General features: G+C 39.3%; 1 protein-coding gene across 1 annotated transcript in view; it reads right to left on the bottom strand.

The window, feature by feature from the left end:
- LOC149463799 (uncharacterized) overlaps nucleotides 1–16373 on the bottom strand; it is a 122275-nt gene that overhangs the window by 80290 nt on the left and 25612 nt on the right. Inside the window, exons 2-5 of the mRNA XM_089674686.1 lie at nucleotides 11407–11515; nucleotides 11293–11328; nucleotides 4469–8936; nucleotides 3140–3279 (exon numbers count right to left, since the gene is read on the bottom strand). Coding sequence (XP_089530812.1) covers nucleotides 6973–8936; nucleotides 11293–11328; nucleotides 11407–11515 — 2109 coding nt within the window. The 3' untranslated portion in view covers nucleotides 3140–3279; nucleotides 4469–6972. The remainder of the gene's footprint in view (nucleotides 1–3139; nucleotides 3280–4468; nucleotides 8937–11292; nucleotides 11329–11406; nucleotides 11516–16373) is intronic.

Genomic DNA, 16373 nt, shown 5'->3' with positions numbered 1-16373 from the left:
TGGGGCGCCCTACTGACCCCGGGCCCTCGGGCAGTGCCTGAGTTTCCAAATGGTCAGTCCGCCCCTGTTCATATCCGTTTACATCCGCATCCGTCAACATCTGTTTATTGGAACGGATCAAAGCTCTATTTTTGCAGAGCTGATGTAAACGGACAAACGGTCTGTTTTTGCATTGGTAGTGGAATTAAAAACCTGATGTAAAAACTGATGAAATCTGATGTAAAAACTGATGTAAACTAATGAAAAAATTGATGTAAAAACTTATGCAAACTAATAAAAAACTGTTGAAAACTGATGAAAAACTGATCCGTTTTCTTTTTTTGAAAAACGGGACTGAACTGATATAAAAAAAACGCAACGCCCATGTGAAAGGACCCATAGTGTGGAGACTGAGTGATCAGGACTGTACTTTCAACCCACCTCACTACTCTCATAGTGGAGGAGTATGTGAAAGAGTGATTTGTATAGCTCACAAAATACTTGAACCTGTCTTCTTACAAGTAGAAACTTCAATACTGACTCATGGGAGTTAGGCCCCTTTTCACACGAACATTCCAATCGGGTCCGCTTGCCCATTTTTCAGACGGCCCCATCGGATCCTCTGTTCTACAGAGCGGATTGTGTAAACGGCAGGGGCGGACTGACAACTCATGGGGCCCCCGGGCAATAGGGGATCATGGGGCCCCTGTGTCCTTGCCCAAAATCAAAAAAGCCTATGAAAAAGGTACCAGGGGCATCTCATGGGGCCCCCTACTGACCCCGAGCCCTCGGGCAGTGCCCGAGTTTCCAAATGGTCAGTCCGCCACTGGTAAACAGACATGTGTTTGACATCCGATCCGCCAAAAAGAGATGGATGGGGATCCAGTCCCCTTCTGTCCATCAGATCGGATGGGATGGCAGTCGGATGGAAGCGGACCACTTGTCAGCAGCAGAGCGGACACGGACATGGACCTGTCATCCGCTTGCTCAGCGAGGATCAGCGGAGAGATCCAAAGCTGAGCGAGCAGATCTGCTGACGGGTCCACGCTGTGTGAAAGGGGCCTAAGTTCCAAGGACCTGCATTTGACCCAGTGGAGACAAGTGCAAAGTCTTGCACAGATGGATAAAAAGGGGTACATCTCCACCTTACAGTCCTGGATCAAGTGACAAACCTCTAAGAATAATTTGTAACCTGGTGACATTGTTCTTGTCTAAAAAGAAATGAGTGGTCTTTAGGCCTCGTCATCAAAAAAGTTGCAGGTAGAGTTTTCAGAAACAAAGAAACCCAACTGTTTCTCAGACAAATTTCTAAATTAATTTTGCTGTTAGTGACTGAGGGCTCTAATAGCAGTATCAGGTGATACTAGGTAGGTAGTGTCATGCCTCCAGCATAAGACTTCATAATTTTTGCTGTTATTATTGTGTAGCACTACCCCCTTAGAAGTCGCTGAAGTTTTGGGTCCCCCTATAGTCCTGTACAGCCAGGCAACACGCATATTTCAAACAGACTTGCATCCAGGAGACAGTAACTGGTCCTTGAGCTTGTTTTTTAAATTTTATTAGGGGAATTAGAACTTGAATAGGGTAAGGGGTGTGACGATCGTGGTTTCAGACCCCAGCCCTTCTCACCAAACTCGTGACCGAAGGACTAGCCAATCTAAAACCGCGCTGTCACGTGCGTAACAATGCCACGCCCAGCTGCACTCTGCACAAAGATTTTCCAGCTAATGGACCACAATCGATGTACCGGCAGCCTGAGCACGATTGTTACTGGGTCAGGTTAATTAGCCAATTAACCCTTCACACTGCCACCACCTCCTTTTTGTACAGAGAAAGAGGAAACTCGGCAATATTAGCAATAACACTATGATGGTTAGATAATCGTCTGTATACCACTGTCACCGCAGGCAGGTTATACAGAGGGTTAAACACCCACACGGTAGCGCTCTTCAGCGGCAGGAATTCGTAATTTGCATCAAAGAGTGTTAGAAACAGTTCAACACTTTCAGAAAGTAAGATTTATTACTAAAAGGGCAAAAGGGTGCAATAAAAAATATTTACAGAAAAAGATGTAGCCAATATATATATATATATATATATATAAATACAGGGAACAATAGCACAGCAAAGAGATAACAAAGAGAAGTTAGAGGGTTAAAGTACTTGTCACATGTACTGGGTTAAGCAGCTTCCAAGCTTCAGAGCAAAAAGGATGCTTTGATCTCCCACTGTTAGTCTCAATGTTAAAGGGAGACTCTTCAACTCTCACACACCCAACTCCAAGAATTTCTAGGATCTCAGCAGGGTGTCTCCTTACAGCAGAGAACCAATCATTTGGGGAGGGGTGTTGGGGCGGAGGCCCAAGCTAGAACTAAAATCACTCCTAGCTTATATTATGGCCCATAACTTTTCCTAGGTACATGTAACATTCCACCCACGGGTAGATTAATACGCAGAATTGTCTGCTGAATGTCTACATATGAAATATGACATATTTACTTGAATGGTTCAGGAGATACAATTTTCTGCTCTCTTATATGTGTCAGATAAGGGGTGCAACATACCAGGAGAATGGTCCTAGGCAATACCTAGGCACCAGCTCGGCTGGGGGGTTTTATAGTCCTGCCTGTGATCTCTAATAACACACACCGACCACATGTCACTCAACAGAGAGGGAGGGGGATGAGGAAAGAGGGAGAGAGAGATAATTATACAAGATGGACGGTCCTTTGCCAAAATGGAGGTTCCCATCCATCTCTGTGTGCATGATTGCTACAAGGGGTGTATGGGATGCCCAAGGGAATGGCAACAGAGGACAACTAAACACAGAGATAAGTGCAGCACACTGTATGTATAAGTTATTCCTGATATGAGATAAGGTTTGGGTATATTAGCGGCTACTTATTTTGAAAAAAAAAATGAATCTTGGTTATATTATGTATTTACTGTATTTAACACTGGGGTGATTTATTAGATGTGTAGTTGTTATCTAAACGGGCAAGATTATTTAATTGATAAACAGAGGACAAACTATGTACAAGTCTTTACAGCAAAAATGTATCTTTGGAGAGCTAGCCAGCATTTCCTGTTGTACCACCCCAGACCCTAGATGAATCTTCTCTTCATTCAGCTCTCCTGGGTGAATCCCTGTGTCACGTACCTGATAGGAGACTGAATTGACGAAGTCGACCTCACTTGTGTCACTAGCCCTGACCCCGCTGAGGTTGGAACAGAGGGAGTCTAGGGACCAGGGGGACAAGAGCACCAGTGTTGTTGCTTGCGGCTCTTGCAGATGATGGCCTGTAAAGGCAGTGTATCCTCTGATTAGAATACTGTAGTAGCAGACAGAGCAGGTTCTGATGTGCAGCAGAGCAAGTAGGTAGCTAGGACACAAAACAGCAGCAGGGTCAAAGGAAGCCAAGGTCATCACCAGTGGGGCAGCGAGGTACAGAATCAGTAGGAGAATCCAAGGTCAGGAGTAGAGCCGAAGTCAGGAACCAGGAGCAGGAGAGTAATCAGAGTAGGGTCAGGAACAAGCCAGGTCAGCACCAAAGGAATCGCACAGGAAACAAGCAGAACACTGGGGAAGCTGAAGACCAGTCAGCACTGAATGAGTCTACGGGAGCGATTTGAGCACTTAAGTCTACGGGAGCGATTTGAGCACTTAAGTCTACGAGAACGATTTGAGCACTTAAGTCTATGGGAGCGATTTGAGCACTTACGTCTACAGGAACGATTTGAGCACTTAAGTCTACGGGAGCGATTTGAGCACTTAAGTCTACTGGAGCTATTTGAGCACTTAAGTCTAAGGGAACGATTTGAGCACTTAAGTCTATGGGAGCGATTTGAGCACTTAAGAACTACGGGGACGATTTGAGCACTTAAGTCTACGGGAGCGATTTGAGCACTTAAGTCTATGGGAGCGATTTGAGCACTTAAGTCTACGGGAGTGATTTGAGCACTTAAGTTTACGGGAGTGATTTGAGCACTTAAGAACTATGGGAACGATTTGAGCACTTAAGTCTACGGGAGCGATTTGAGCACTTAAGTCTATGGGAGCGAAGAGAAAAATCGGTCCAACGTGGCCTTGGTTCCCTCATAAAAGAGCTATTAATTTAACTGTAAATCGCAGGGTAAGTGAGCGCTAAGGTAAAATTATAAATAAGTAGAAGTAGAAAATAGCACCTGAACACCAAAAAGGCACCATATAAACCACCAGAGTAATCAAAATAAAGCAAGGTGCAGCGCTAAAATGTTATGTTTAGGACATATAGACATCTTTATGCAAAAATACAATAGAATAAAACAGCATAATAAAACAATATTAAGGTGCAAGTAAAAGTGTCACCTAATGGTGACTATAGGTGATTGGGCACTAGACCAAAATACAGTCTATAGCGTGAGCAGAAAAGATCCCAAACGATCTTCAAAAAATCCAATGGCTGGATCCGTGGATGAGGTGATAGATATATAAGGATTGTGCACTCACCAGATACGCAATCTCAATGCGCATTTAAAGCAGATAATCTCAGGACATCAAGGATCCTTATGTGGGTCTGGTCAGATCTGGTCAAATGCCCCTCACTGCTTGATAGTGTTGCCACGTTTGGAAATAGCCACTCTGCAGATGTAAATGGCTCCCACCGGAGCTCAAAGAACAAAAGGAGGCCAGATAGTGTAATATCCTTATGGCAAGGAGTGTTTATTCCCAAAAAAAACAGTACAGGTAGGAGCAAGAAAGATACTGACCCATACATATGCAAATGGACGCCGGGGCCCTCGTGGCGCCAGTCGGAGTGACGTCACACCGCTGTAGCCGCTCCCTGATGCGTTTCGTGCGAGGGCACGTAGTCATAGGAGGTTAGCTTACAGTGGTGGACGTCTATGATGAACTTAAATAAGGAAAATGGCGCATGCGCCGTTGCCGCGTGCCATTTTCCAACGGACAATGTCTCCATACCGATCGCCATTTTCGTGTAGCCCGCCAGACGGTGCATGCGCGGGCACCATCAGTATGGAGTTATAAAGTAAACAGCATAACGAGGATCACCAGGGAAAGATGCGTTGCCGCGGAAACCATTATCCAGCGCGAACCGAGACAAAACAGCCATATTATCAATCTGATCTGCACAGACATGGACAATGATTCTCTGGGCCAGATAAATGAAATTAAAATATAAATATAAATATAAGAATAATGATTTCATCTGGTGGTCCTTGTTAGTATCGCAACCTATAATAGACTGATGATCAGTATCTTATATATAGAAAAATGAACATATAACATATTTATTTTAATTACAGCAATAATAATGTAATAAAAACACAGTGAATTACAATACAATCACTAAAAATGGAATATCAATATAATTAAGATAATAGTAAAAAATATATAAAATAATAATGAAAATATAATAGAATAAAATTATAATAAGATTGACCTTGCTAAGACCTAAAACAAGGCGATTGATGACAAAAAGGGTGGCGTAATGGGAGGAATGGGAATGATTTTAGCTATTGTCAATGAAACAGTTTATATCCACTTCTATATTAGGCCCTTTAGGACGCATACAATCCATCTGGTAAATCCATTTAGTTTCCATCTGGGAAACTGTCCTCTTTTTATTCGTTCCCCTCCAGTGGTTTTGTACTACATCAATTCCTGCAAATATCAAGGAAGATGGATCTCTATTGTGGTGTGTCCTATAGTGCATTGACAATGAGCGTTCTTTATAGCCCTTTTTCACATTATTGACATGCTCCCGTAGGCGGTCCCTAAGTCTCCTGGTGGTACGTCCGACATATTGTTTTTTACAAGGGCATTGCAAAAGATAAACGACATATCTGCTGTTGCATTATATGAAGTTATTGATTTTATAAGTCCTCCCAGTACTAGTGGATGTAAAGTCATCAATTTTCTTTTTCCTGTGTCCATTGCATGTGCATATAATACAATTATTACACGGGAAAAAACCTACCATGTTATTAAAGAAGGTAATTTTATTAGGCGGGTTAATAATATTAGGGGCTATCGTGTTTCTCAAAGGTTGTGCTCTCCTAAAAATAATCTCAGGCTTGTCTGGCAGAATCCTAGTTAAAACTGGGTCAGTTTTTAAGATTTTCCAGTTTTGATTAATAATCTTAGTAATTGTTTTAAACTGAGCAGAAAATGTAGTGACGAAGGGGCAAATTTTAGGTGGCTTACATACTGTGTTATCGGTCAGTAGTAATTCCCTATCCATATTCGCTACTTCCTGCATGGTATGAGTGAGATGAGATTTAGAGATGAGCGAATCGAACCTGGCGAAGTGGAATTCGTTTCGAATTTCAGGAAAAATTCGATTCGCATCGAATCCGAATTTTAGCAAACTTCGGGTGCACTAATCGAATTTTTCCCGATCAGCCGGCAAAAGTGTCACTGCAGAGAGCTCCGCTATTTCTGACAGTTCTGACAGTTCATTTACAGCGGTTGAAACATTGTATCTATTTGTTTCCATTTAGGATACAGATGTTTTTATTCGGAAATAAATAGATACAATGTTTCAACCGCTGTAAATGTGAAGGAACTGTCAGAGAACTGTCAGAAATAGGGGAGCTCTCTGCAGATACACTTTTTGCTGTACTGGAATACTTCTTCTTTTCATTCTTCTTCTTCTTTTCATTCTTCTTCTTCTTCTTCTTTTCATTCTTCTTCTTCTTCTTTTCATTCTACTTCTTCTTCTTTTCATTCTTCTTTTCATTCTTCTTCTTCTTCTTTTCATTCTTCTTCTTCTTCTTTTCATTCTTCTTTTCATTCTTCTTCTTCTTTTCATTCTTCTTCTTCTTATTTTCATTCTTCTTCTTCTTCTTTTCATTCTTTTTCTTCTTCTTTTCATTCTTCTTTTCATTCTTCTTCTTCTTCTTTTCATTCTTCTTCTTCTTCTTTTCATTCTTCTTTTCATTCTTCTTCTTCTTTTCATTCTTCTTCTTTTCATTCTTCTTTTCATTCTTCTTCTACTTCTTTTCATTCTTCTTTTCATTCTTCTTCTTTTCATTCTTCTTCTTCTTCTTCTTTTCATTCTTCTTCTTCTTCTTCTTTTCATTCTTCTTTTCATTCTTCTTCTTCTTCTTTTCATTCTTCTTTTTGTCATTCTTCTTCTTCTTCTTTTCATTCTTCTTCTTGTCATTCTTCTTCTTCTTCTTGTCATTCTTCTTCTTTTTCTTCTTTTCATTCTTCTTTTCATTCTTCTTCTTCTTCTTCTTCTTTTCATTCTTCTTTTCATTCTTCTTCTTCTTCTTCTTTTCATTCTTCTTCTTCTTCTTCTTCTTCTTGTCATTCTTCTTTTCATTCTTCTTCTGCTTCTTTTCATTCTTCTTCTTCTTCTTTTCATTCTTCTTTTCATTCTTCTTCTTCTTTTCATTCTTCTTTTCATTCTTCTTCTTCTTCTTTTCATTCTTCTTCTTCTTCTTTTCATTCTTCTTTTCATTCTTCTTCTTTTCATTCTTCTTCTTCTTTTCATTCTTCTTTTCATTCTTCTTCTTCTTCTTTTCATTCTTCTTCTTCTTCTTTTCATTCTTCTTTTCATTCTTCTTCTTCTTCTTTTCATTCTTCTTCTTCTTCTTTTCATTCTTCTTCTTCTTCTTTTCATTCTTCTTCTTCTTCTTTTCATTCTTCTTTTCATTCTTCTTCTTCTTCTTTTCATTCTTCTTCTTCTTCTTTTCATTCTTCTTTTCATTCTTCTTCTTGCTCTTCTTTTCATTCTTCTTCTTCTTCTTTTCATTCTTCTTTTCATTCTTCTTCTTCTTCTTTTCATTCTTCTTCTTCTTCTTCTTCTTTTCATTCTTCTTCTTCTTCTTCTTTTCATTCTTCTTCTTCTTTTCATTCCTTCTCTTCTTCTTTTCATTCTTCTTTTCATTCTTCTTCTTCTTCTTTTCATTCTTCTTCTTCTTCTTTTCATTCTTCTTTTCATTCTTCTTCTTCTTCTTGTCATTCTTCTTCTTCTTCTTGTCATTCTTCTTTTCATTCTTCTTCTTCTTCTTTTCATTCTTCTTCTTCTTCTTTTCATTCTTCTTCTTCTTCTTTTCATTCTTCTTCTTCTCATTCTTCTTTTCATTCTTCTTCTTCTTCTTCTTTTCATTCTTCTTCTTCTTCTTTTCATTCTTCTTTTCATTCTTCTTCTTCTTCTTCTTTTCATTCTTCTTCTTCTTTTCATTCTTCTTTTCATTCTTCTTTTCATTCTTCTTCTTTTCATTCTTCTTCTTCTTTTCATTCTTCTTTTCATTCTTCTTCTTCTTCTTTTCATTCTTCTTCTTCTTCTTTTCATTCTTCTTTTCATTCTTCTTCTTCTTCTTTTCATTCTTCTTCTTCTTCTTTTCATTCTTCTTCTTCTTCTTTTCATTCTTCTTCTTCTTTTCATTCTTCTTTTCATTCTTCTTCTTCTTCTTTTCATTCTTCTTCTTCTTCTTTTCATTCTTCTTTTCATTCTTCTTCTTGCTCTTCTTTTCATTCTTCTTCTTCTTCTTTTCATTCTTCTTTTCATTCTTCTTCTTCTTCTTTTCATTCTTCTTCTTCTTCTTTTCATTCTTCTTCTTCTTCTTTTCATTCTTCTTCTTCTTTTCATTCCTTCTCTTCTTCTTTTCATTCTTCTTTTCATTCTTCTTCTTCTTCTTTTCATTCTTCTTCTTCTTCTTTTCATTCTTCTTTTCATTCTTCTTCTTCTTCTTCTTGTCATTCTTCTTCTTCTTCTTGTCATTCTTCTTTTCATTCTTCTTCTTCTTCTTTTCATTCTTCTTCTTTTCATTCTTCTTCTTCTTCTTTTCATTCTTCTTTTCATTCTTCTTCTTCTTCTTCTTTTCATTCTTCTTCTTCTTCTTTTCATTCTTCTTTTCATTCTTCTTCTTCTTCTTCTTTTCATTCTTCTTCTTCTTCTTCTTTTCATTCTTCTTTTCATTCTTCTTCTTCTTCTTTTCATCTTCTTCTTTTCATTCTTCTTCTTCTTCTTTTCATTCTTCTTTTCATTCTTCTTCTTCTTCTTTTCATTCTTCTTCTTCTTCTTTTCATTCTTCTTTTCATTCTTCTTCTTCTTCTTTTCATTCTTCTTCTTCTTCTTTTCATTCTTCTTTTCATTCTTCTTCTTCTTCTTTTCATTCTTCTTCTTCTTTTCATTCTTCTTTTCATTCTTCTTCTTCTTCTTTTCATTCTTCTACTTCTTTTCATTCTTCTTTTCATTCTTCTTCTTTTCATTCTTCTTTTCATTCTTCTTCTTCTTCTTCTTTTCATTCTTTCTCTTCTTCTTTTCATTCTTTCTCTTCTTCTTTTCATTCTTCTTCTTCTTCTTTTCATTCTTCTTCTTCTTCTTTTCATTCTTCTTCTTCTTCTTTTCATTCTTCTTCTTCTACTTTTCATTCTTCTTCTTGTCATTCTTCTTCTTCTTGTCATTCTTCTTTTCATTCTTCTTCTTCTTCTTTTCATTCTTCTTTTCATTCTTCTTCTTCTTCTTGTCATTCTTCTTCTTCTTCTTGTCATTCTTCTTTTCATTCTTCTTCTTTTCATTCTTCTTCTTCTTCTTTTCATTCTTCTTTTCATTCTTCTTCTTCTTCTTTTCATTCTTCTTCTTCTTCTTCTTTTCATTCTTCTTTTCATTCTTCTTCTTTTCATTCTTCTTCTTCTTCTTTTCATTCTTCTTTTCATTCTTCTTCTTTTCATTCTTCTTTTCATTCTTCTTCTTCTTCTTTTCATTCTTCTTTTCATTCTTCTTCTTCTTCTTTTCATTCTTCTTCTTTTCATTCTTCTTCTTCTTCTTTTCATTCTTCTTTTCATTCTTCTTCTTCTTCTTTTCATTCTTCTTCTTCTTCTTTTCATTCTTCTTTTCATTCTTCTTCTTCCTCTTCTTTTCATTCTTCTTCTTTTCATTCTTCTTTTCATTCTTCTTCTTCTTTTCATTCTTCTTCTTTTCATTCTTCTTCTTTTCATTCTTCTTCTTCTTCTTTTCATTCTTCTTTTCATTCTTCTTCTTCTTCTTTTCATTCTTCTTCTTCTTGTCATTCTTCTTCTTCTTCTTGTCATTCTTCTTTTCATTCTTCTTCTTCTTTTCATTCCTTCTCTTCTTTTCATTCTTCTTCTTTTCATTCTTCTTCTTCTTCTTTTCATTCTTCTTCTTCTTCTTCTTCTTCTTGTCATTCTTCTTCTTCTTCTTGTCATTCTTCTTTTCATTCTTCTTCTTCTTCTTTTCATTCTTCTTCTTCTTCTTTTCATTGTTCTTTTCATTCTTCTTCTTCTTCTTCTTTTCATTTTTCTTCTTCTTCTTGTCATTCTTCTTCTTCTTCTTGTCATTCTTCTTTTCATTCTTCTTCTTCTTCTTTTCATTGTTCTTTTCATTCTTCTTCTTTTCATTCTACTTCTTCTTCTTGTCATTCTTCTTCTTGTCATTCTTCTTTTCATTCTTCTTCTTCTTCTTTTCATTCTTCTTTTCATTCTTCTTCTTCTTCTTTTCATTCTTCCTCTTCTTCTTTTCATTCTTCTTTTCATTCTTCTTCTTCTTCTTCTTCGTCGTGCCCCGTGACTGCCCAAATGAGTGAAGTGTGCGGTGATTCTAAGATCGACGGCACTCATCTGCATGTCATACTGACTGACAGTATTATTTCTCTTCCCCAGCAGACTCCAAGGGCATTTAAATTAAAGGTACAGTGTTCTGCACTAATATAAAGGCTCTCTGAAGCCTAGAAACCCTTTCAATAAGTTAAATTCGCGGCAAATAAATTTGCATCGAATTTCTCCCGCAAATTCGGCGAATCAGCCGAATCGAATTTTTGAATAATTCGCTCATCTCTAATGAGATTGTTCATATCCTTTCTCAATAAATCTGTTTCTCAGAGCAGAGGCCTGTGTATGGTAGGTGTCCAAGGAAGTGCAATTTCTTCTAATTCTGAGAAATTGACCTTTAGGTACATTAGAGAGCCACAATGGGTGATGGCAGCTACTAGTGGGGATGTAGCTGTTGCGATCTGTTTCCTTAAAAAAGGAAGAGGTCGCAACAGTCCCATTCAAATTCATCAATGTTAAATCCAAAAAGTTTATGTTGGTTTTACTATACTCGTAGGTGAGTCTAATGTTTAGAGTATTGTTCTTGAGAGTCCCAAAAAAATTCACTAGTGCTTGTTCATCTCCTTTCCAAAAGAGCAGAATGTCATCTATATATCGCTTATAGAAAACAAGCTCTGGCCAATCTCTGGCGTATATAACATCTTCCTCTCACCTGGCCATAAACAGATTGGCCAGGCTGGGAGCGAATTTTGCTCCCATAGCCACGCCCCTTGTCTGCAGATAAAAAATACCATCAAACCAAAAGTAGTTTCTGGTCATGGCAAAGTCTAAAAGAGTAAGAATAAAAGTTTGGTGTAAAACAGACATAGCAGATTCTTTCAAATAAAATTCAACCGCTTGCATACCTTGAGAGTGATTAATACTGGCATATAAGGATGTAACATCAGCTGTTACTAAAAATGTATCCTTATCCAAAGAAAGACATCTAATATCCTGTAGAACCTGCTTCGTGTCCTTAAGATAAGAAGGAGTTGTCTGTACCAAAGGCTGTAGAAAGTAGTCAATGTATTGCCCAGCCCTGGAACACAAAGACCCAATCCCGCTAATGATGGGTCTGCCAGGTGGATTTAATGGATTTTTATGTACCTTCGGGAGAATGTACATAACTGGTAATCTAGGGGCAGAAGGGCACAAAAATTCTTTCTCCTTCTTATTGATTATCTTATCTTGATATCCCTTGTTAATAATGTCCTTAAGAGATTTCTTATATATACTTAACCACTTGCCTACCAGGCACTTATACCCCCTTATTTACCAGGCCAATTTTCAGCTTTCAGCGCTGCCGCACTTTGATTGACAATTGCGCAGTCATGCAACATTGTACCCATATGAAATTTTGATCATTTTTTTCTCACAAATAGAGCTTTCTTTTGGTGGTATTTAATTGCCACTGGGCGCTTTACTTTTTGCGCTATAAATAAAAAAAGTGCAAAAAATTTGAAAAAAAAAAAAGTTTCTTTGTTTCTGTTATAAAATTTTTCAAACAGGTAATTTTTCTCCTTCACTGATGTGCGTTGATGAGGCAGCACTGATGGGCACTGATAGGCGGCACTGATGGGCACTGATAGGCAGCACTAAGGGGCACTGATAGGCAGTACTAATGAGGTGGCACGGATAGGCGGCACTGATAGACAGCACTAATGAGGTGTCACGGATAGGCGGCACTAATATGCAGCACTGATAGGCGGCACTGATAGGTGACACTGATGATGGGTACTGCTAGACGACACTGACTGGCATCACTGCTGGGCACTGACTGGCGGCACTGACTGGCACAACCGCTGGGCACTGAATGGTGGCACTGACTGGCAGCACTGCTGGGCTGCACTGGTGGGTGGCACTGGTGGACAGCACTGGTGGGTGGGCACAGGTGGGTGGCACTGGTGGGCACAGGTGGGTGGGCACAGGTGGGTGGCACTGGTGGGCACAGGTAGGTGGCACTTCTGGTCACAGGTGTGTGACACTGCAGAGTGGCACAGGTGGGTGCACTGCTGGGCACAGGTGGGCGGAGCTACTGGGCGCACTGCTGGGCACAGGTGGGCGGAACTTGCGGGTGGCACTGCTGGGCACCGATCATCAGGGCACTGATCATCAGTGCCCTGATGATCGGTGCCGATCCCCGCTCTGACAACTGCCGGTTCTTGGCAGTACTTTCCTCACGATCTGACAGCGTGAGGAAAGTGCAGCCGAGAACCGGCACTTGCATTTCCCTCTGATCAGCGTGTCATTGGACACCGCTGATCACGTGGTAAAAGGCCGCTGTGATTGGCCTTTTACCACATCACGTGATCAGCTGTGTCCGTAGGACACAGCGATCACGGAGATCGCCGGGTGCACGCCCCCTGGGGCGCGCAGGAGGGCGCGTTCTGGGCGGACGTCATATGACGTCCACCCAGAACTGGCCGGCCGCAGTGCAGCCGTCATTCGGCTATCTGCGGTCGGCAGCTAGTTAAAGGATCTTTTAACAGGGGACGGTATGTATCAGTGTCACTAAGGATATTGTGCACCTCTTTAGTATAATTTCTTTATCCATTATTACCACCCCTCCTCCCTTATCAGTGGGCCTTATACAGTAACTAAGTCCTTCCGATCAAGGAGGGAATCTATAGCTGTTGAAATCCCATGGTTACGCTTGTAGTTTTTTATTTTAACAGCAGCCAGGTCTTTAACCACTTGAGCACCAGAGGATTTACCCCCCTTAATGACCAGGCCTCTTTTTGCTACTCGGGGCTGCACTAATTCAACTGATAATTGCGCGGTCATGCAATGCTGCACCCAAACGAAATTTACGTCCTTTTTTTCACACAAATAGAGCTTTCTTTCGGTGTAATTTGATCAATTGTGCGCTTTTTATTTTTCACGCTATAAACAAAAAAAGGCCAAACATTTTGAAGAAAAACAATATTTTTTACTTTCAGCTATAAAAAATATATAGTAAACTCAAAGTTGGTTATAAATTTAGGCCAAAATGTATTCTGCTACATGTTTTTGGTAAAAAAATTCCCAATAAGTGTATATTGATTGCTTTGTGTGGAAGTTATAGCGTCTACAAACTATGGTATAAATACTGCAATTTACGCCATTTTTCTGCTATACAGCGCTGCGCTAGTTTAACAAACAATTGCGCGGTCATGCAATACGGTACATAAATGAAATTTACATCCTTTTTTTCCCCACAAATTGAGCTTTCTTTCGGTGGTAAAAGGCTGACAATTTTGAGGGAAAAAAAACAATATTTTGGACTTTTTGCTATAAAACATGTCCAGTAAAAAAAAATGCAAAAATCAAATTTAGTCATAAATTCCTGCCAAAATGCATTCTGCGACATGTCTTTGCTGAAAAAAAAACCCAATATGTGTAAATTAATTGGTTTACGTGAAAGTTATAGCGTTTACAAATGGCGGGAAAGATACTTGGATTTTTAGGTTTTTTTTTATACTAATAATGGCGGTGATCAGCGAATTATGGCGGCGATCAGGGACTTATGGCAGCGACCAGCGACTTATGGCGGGACTGCAGGACTGCGGCGGACATTCTGACATTGGGGGGTACTGACTTGGGGTCACTGACATCCCCAAAAACACTAATACAGTGATCAGTGCAAAAAGAAAAACACTGACACTGTACTAATGGCAATTGGGAGGAAGGGGTTAACTTTATTTTGCAGGGAAGGGTTATAGGAGTGAGGGGAGTGTTTTACTAGGGGGCGGGGTGTGTACTGGACGGGACAAGGCTGATCGAGAAAGAGAAACTGTTCTTTCTCGATCAGCTCATCCTCGAGCTGACAGGGAAGTGACAAACAGCACAGCTACTGCAGCTGTGCTGTCTGTCACTGTTTGCTGCCGATCGCCGGGAAACAGCCGCTAAGGACCGGCTGTGACCCGGCGACTCACATCTGCGGCGGTGATCGGCGGGACAGATAGGGCGGCGGTGCGCCTCGCACGCGCCCCCTATTTGTTTACAAAACACACGTTTTAAAACGTGGTTTTGCCTGCGAGTGCCGCCCTGCCACCGTATATCTACAGTGGCTGGGCGGCAAGTGGTTAAGAACCGTTTCCTTAAACACATTTATATAGCCTTGAGCTTGTGGAGGGGGGTTGATTAGGGATGCATTACGCAGATTAGAATAGGTAGTGGTGCTGGATGCATTTCTGGTAATGGGATTCTGAAAGAAATGTCGTTTTAATGATATAGACCTAATAAATCTATGCACATCAATAAATGTGTGAAACGTATCAAGTTTGTTATAAGGGGCAAATTTTAATCCTTTGTCTAATAAACCAATTTCTTGGGATGTAAGTTGTTTTCCACTAAGATTAAAAATGCCTTTCCCTCGTATACGTTTTCCTCTTTTTTGGGTTTGTTGACCCTTTTACCTCCCCTTTGTCCTCTGCTCAAGCGCTTCTCTTGCGTGTATTCCCTTCTCCTAAAAAATGCACCAGGGTAGGTTTAAAGTTATCTCCCTGGTGTCTAGGATTGTTGGGTGGAGGAGGAAAATAGGCATTAGTGCCACATGGTGAATCATACTGGTGTCTTCCCTGTTCATTATATATTCTGGGACCAGATGACCTCCAATTATCGTCTCTTGATGATGCCCCATGATTTCCCACAGGGGAATCATAATATGTATTCCCTTTATTATTATAGTTATGAGTGGGTTTATTATTGAGATAGTGAACAGGTTTTTTAAATTGATTATTCCTGTAACCCTGATACCATTCACAATTCCTAGAACCTATATTTTCATCGGGCATAAATTGTAATGGTTCAAAACGATTAAATGTTTGTATATTGTTTCTGGGCTGTGTTCTCACAGGTGATTGGTACTGACTAAATTTCCTGGGATGATATTGGGTGGGACCCTTCCATCCATTCTTTTTCTTGGGTGGTTTAGGTATATATGAAGTGACCTCCATTGGTGGGGGGAAACTGTAGCTGTTTCATCATTAGTTGTTTGCCACTTAAAAACCTTATTCTCTGCATAATATTTATGCTCACGTATATATTTCCTACGTTTTTTGATTTTTTGCTCTTTCTCAATATGTTCCAGGAAAGATTTAAGTTTGTCTGATTCTGATCTATACTCTTCTTTTTCCTTAAACGGGGTGAGTTTATCCCGTATATTGTTAATCTCTCCATCTAAATAAATTAATTTCTTCCTTTTACGTAAAATTCAAAATTTTAATAAATCCAACCCAGCAGAGTTAAAATACTGGAACCATTCGGATGCGCTATTGACATCCCCTGTTTCCGGGGGAATGTCCCATCTCAATGAGCAGGGAACCAAATGTTCTTTAACATACCTATCCAAGAAAGAAATATCCCAAAGTGTCCTGACCTCAGCTGAGGTCATATTACGTAACTGTATAAACAATCCCTTAATGTCATCTGTGTCTTGATTTATGGTGAACACATCATCAGGTATCATTGGTCTCAAAGACCTAATTTCAAATATATCAGTCATCGTGCAAAACTACAAAGTAGCAGCTCAACTTTAAAATAGGTAATATCAGAACAGTAAATCGCAGGGTAAGTGAGCGCTAAGGTAAAATGATAAATAGGTAGGAGAAAATAGCAGCTGAACACCAAAAAGGCACCATATAAACCTCCAGAGTAATCAAAATAAAGCAAGGTGCAGCGCTAAAATGTTATGTTTAGGACATATAGACATCTTTATGCAAAAATACAATAGAATAAAACAGCATAATAAAACAATATTGAGGTGCAAGTAAAAGTGTCACCTAAAGGTGACTATTAGAGATGAGCGAAGAAATGAAAAATTCGATTCGACTGATTCGGCGAATTCGTGGAC

The sequence above is a fragment of the Staurois parvus genome, unplaced genomic scaffold (assembly GCF_062004578.1).
Source record: "Staurois parvus isolate SC_StPar_1 unplaced genomic scaffold, SC_StPar_1.0 ptg000151l, whole genome shotgun sequence".
In the NCBI taxonomy this organism is placed as follows: domain Eukaryota; kingdom Metazoa; phylum Chordata; class Amphibia; order Anura; family Ranidae; genus Staurois; species Staurois parvus.
Note: the sequence above shows the minus strand (reverse complement) of the source record. Positions and strands in the feature narration are given on the sequence as shown.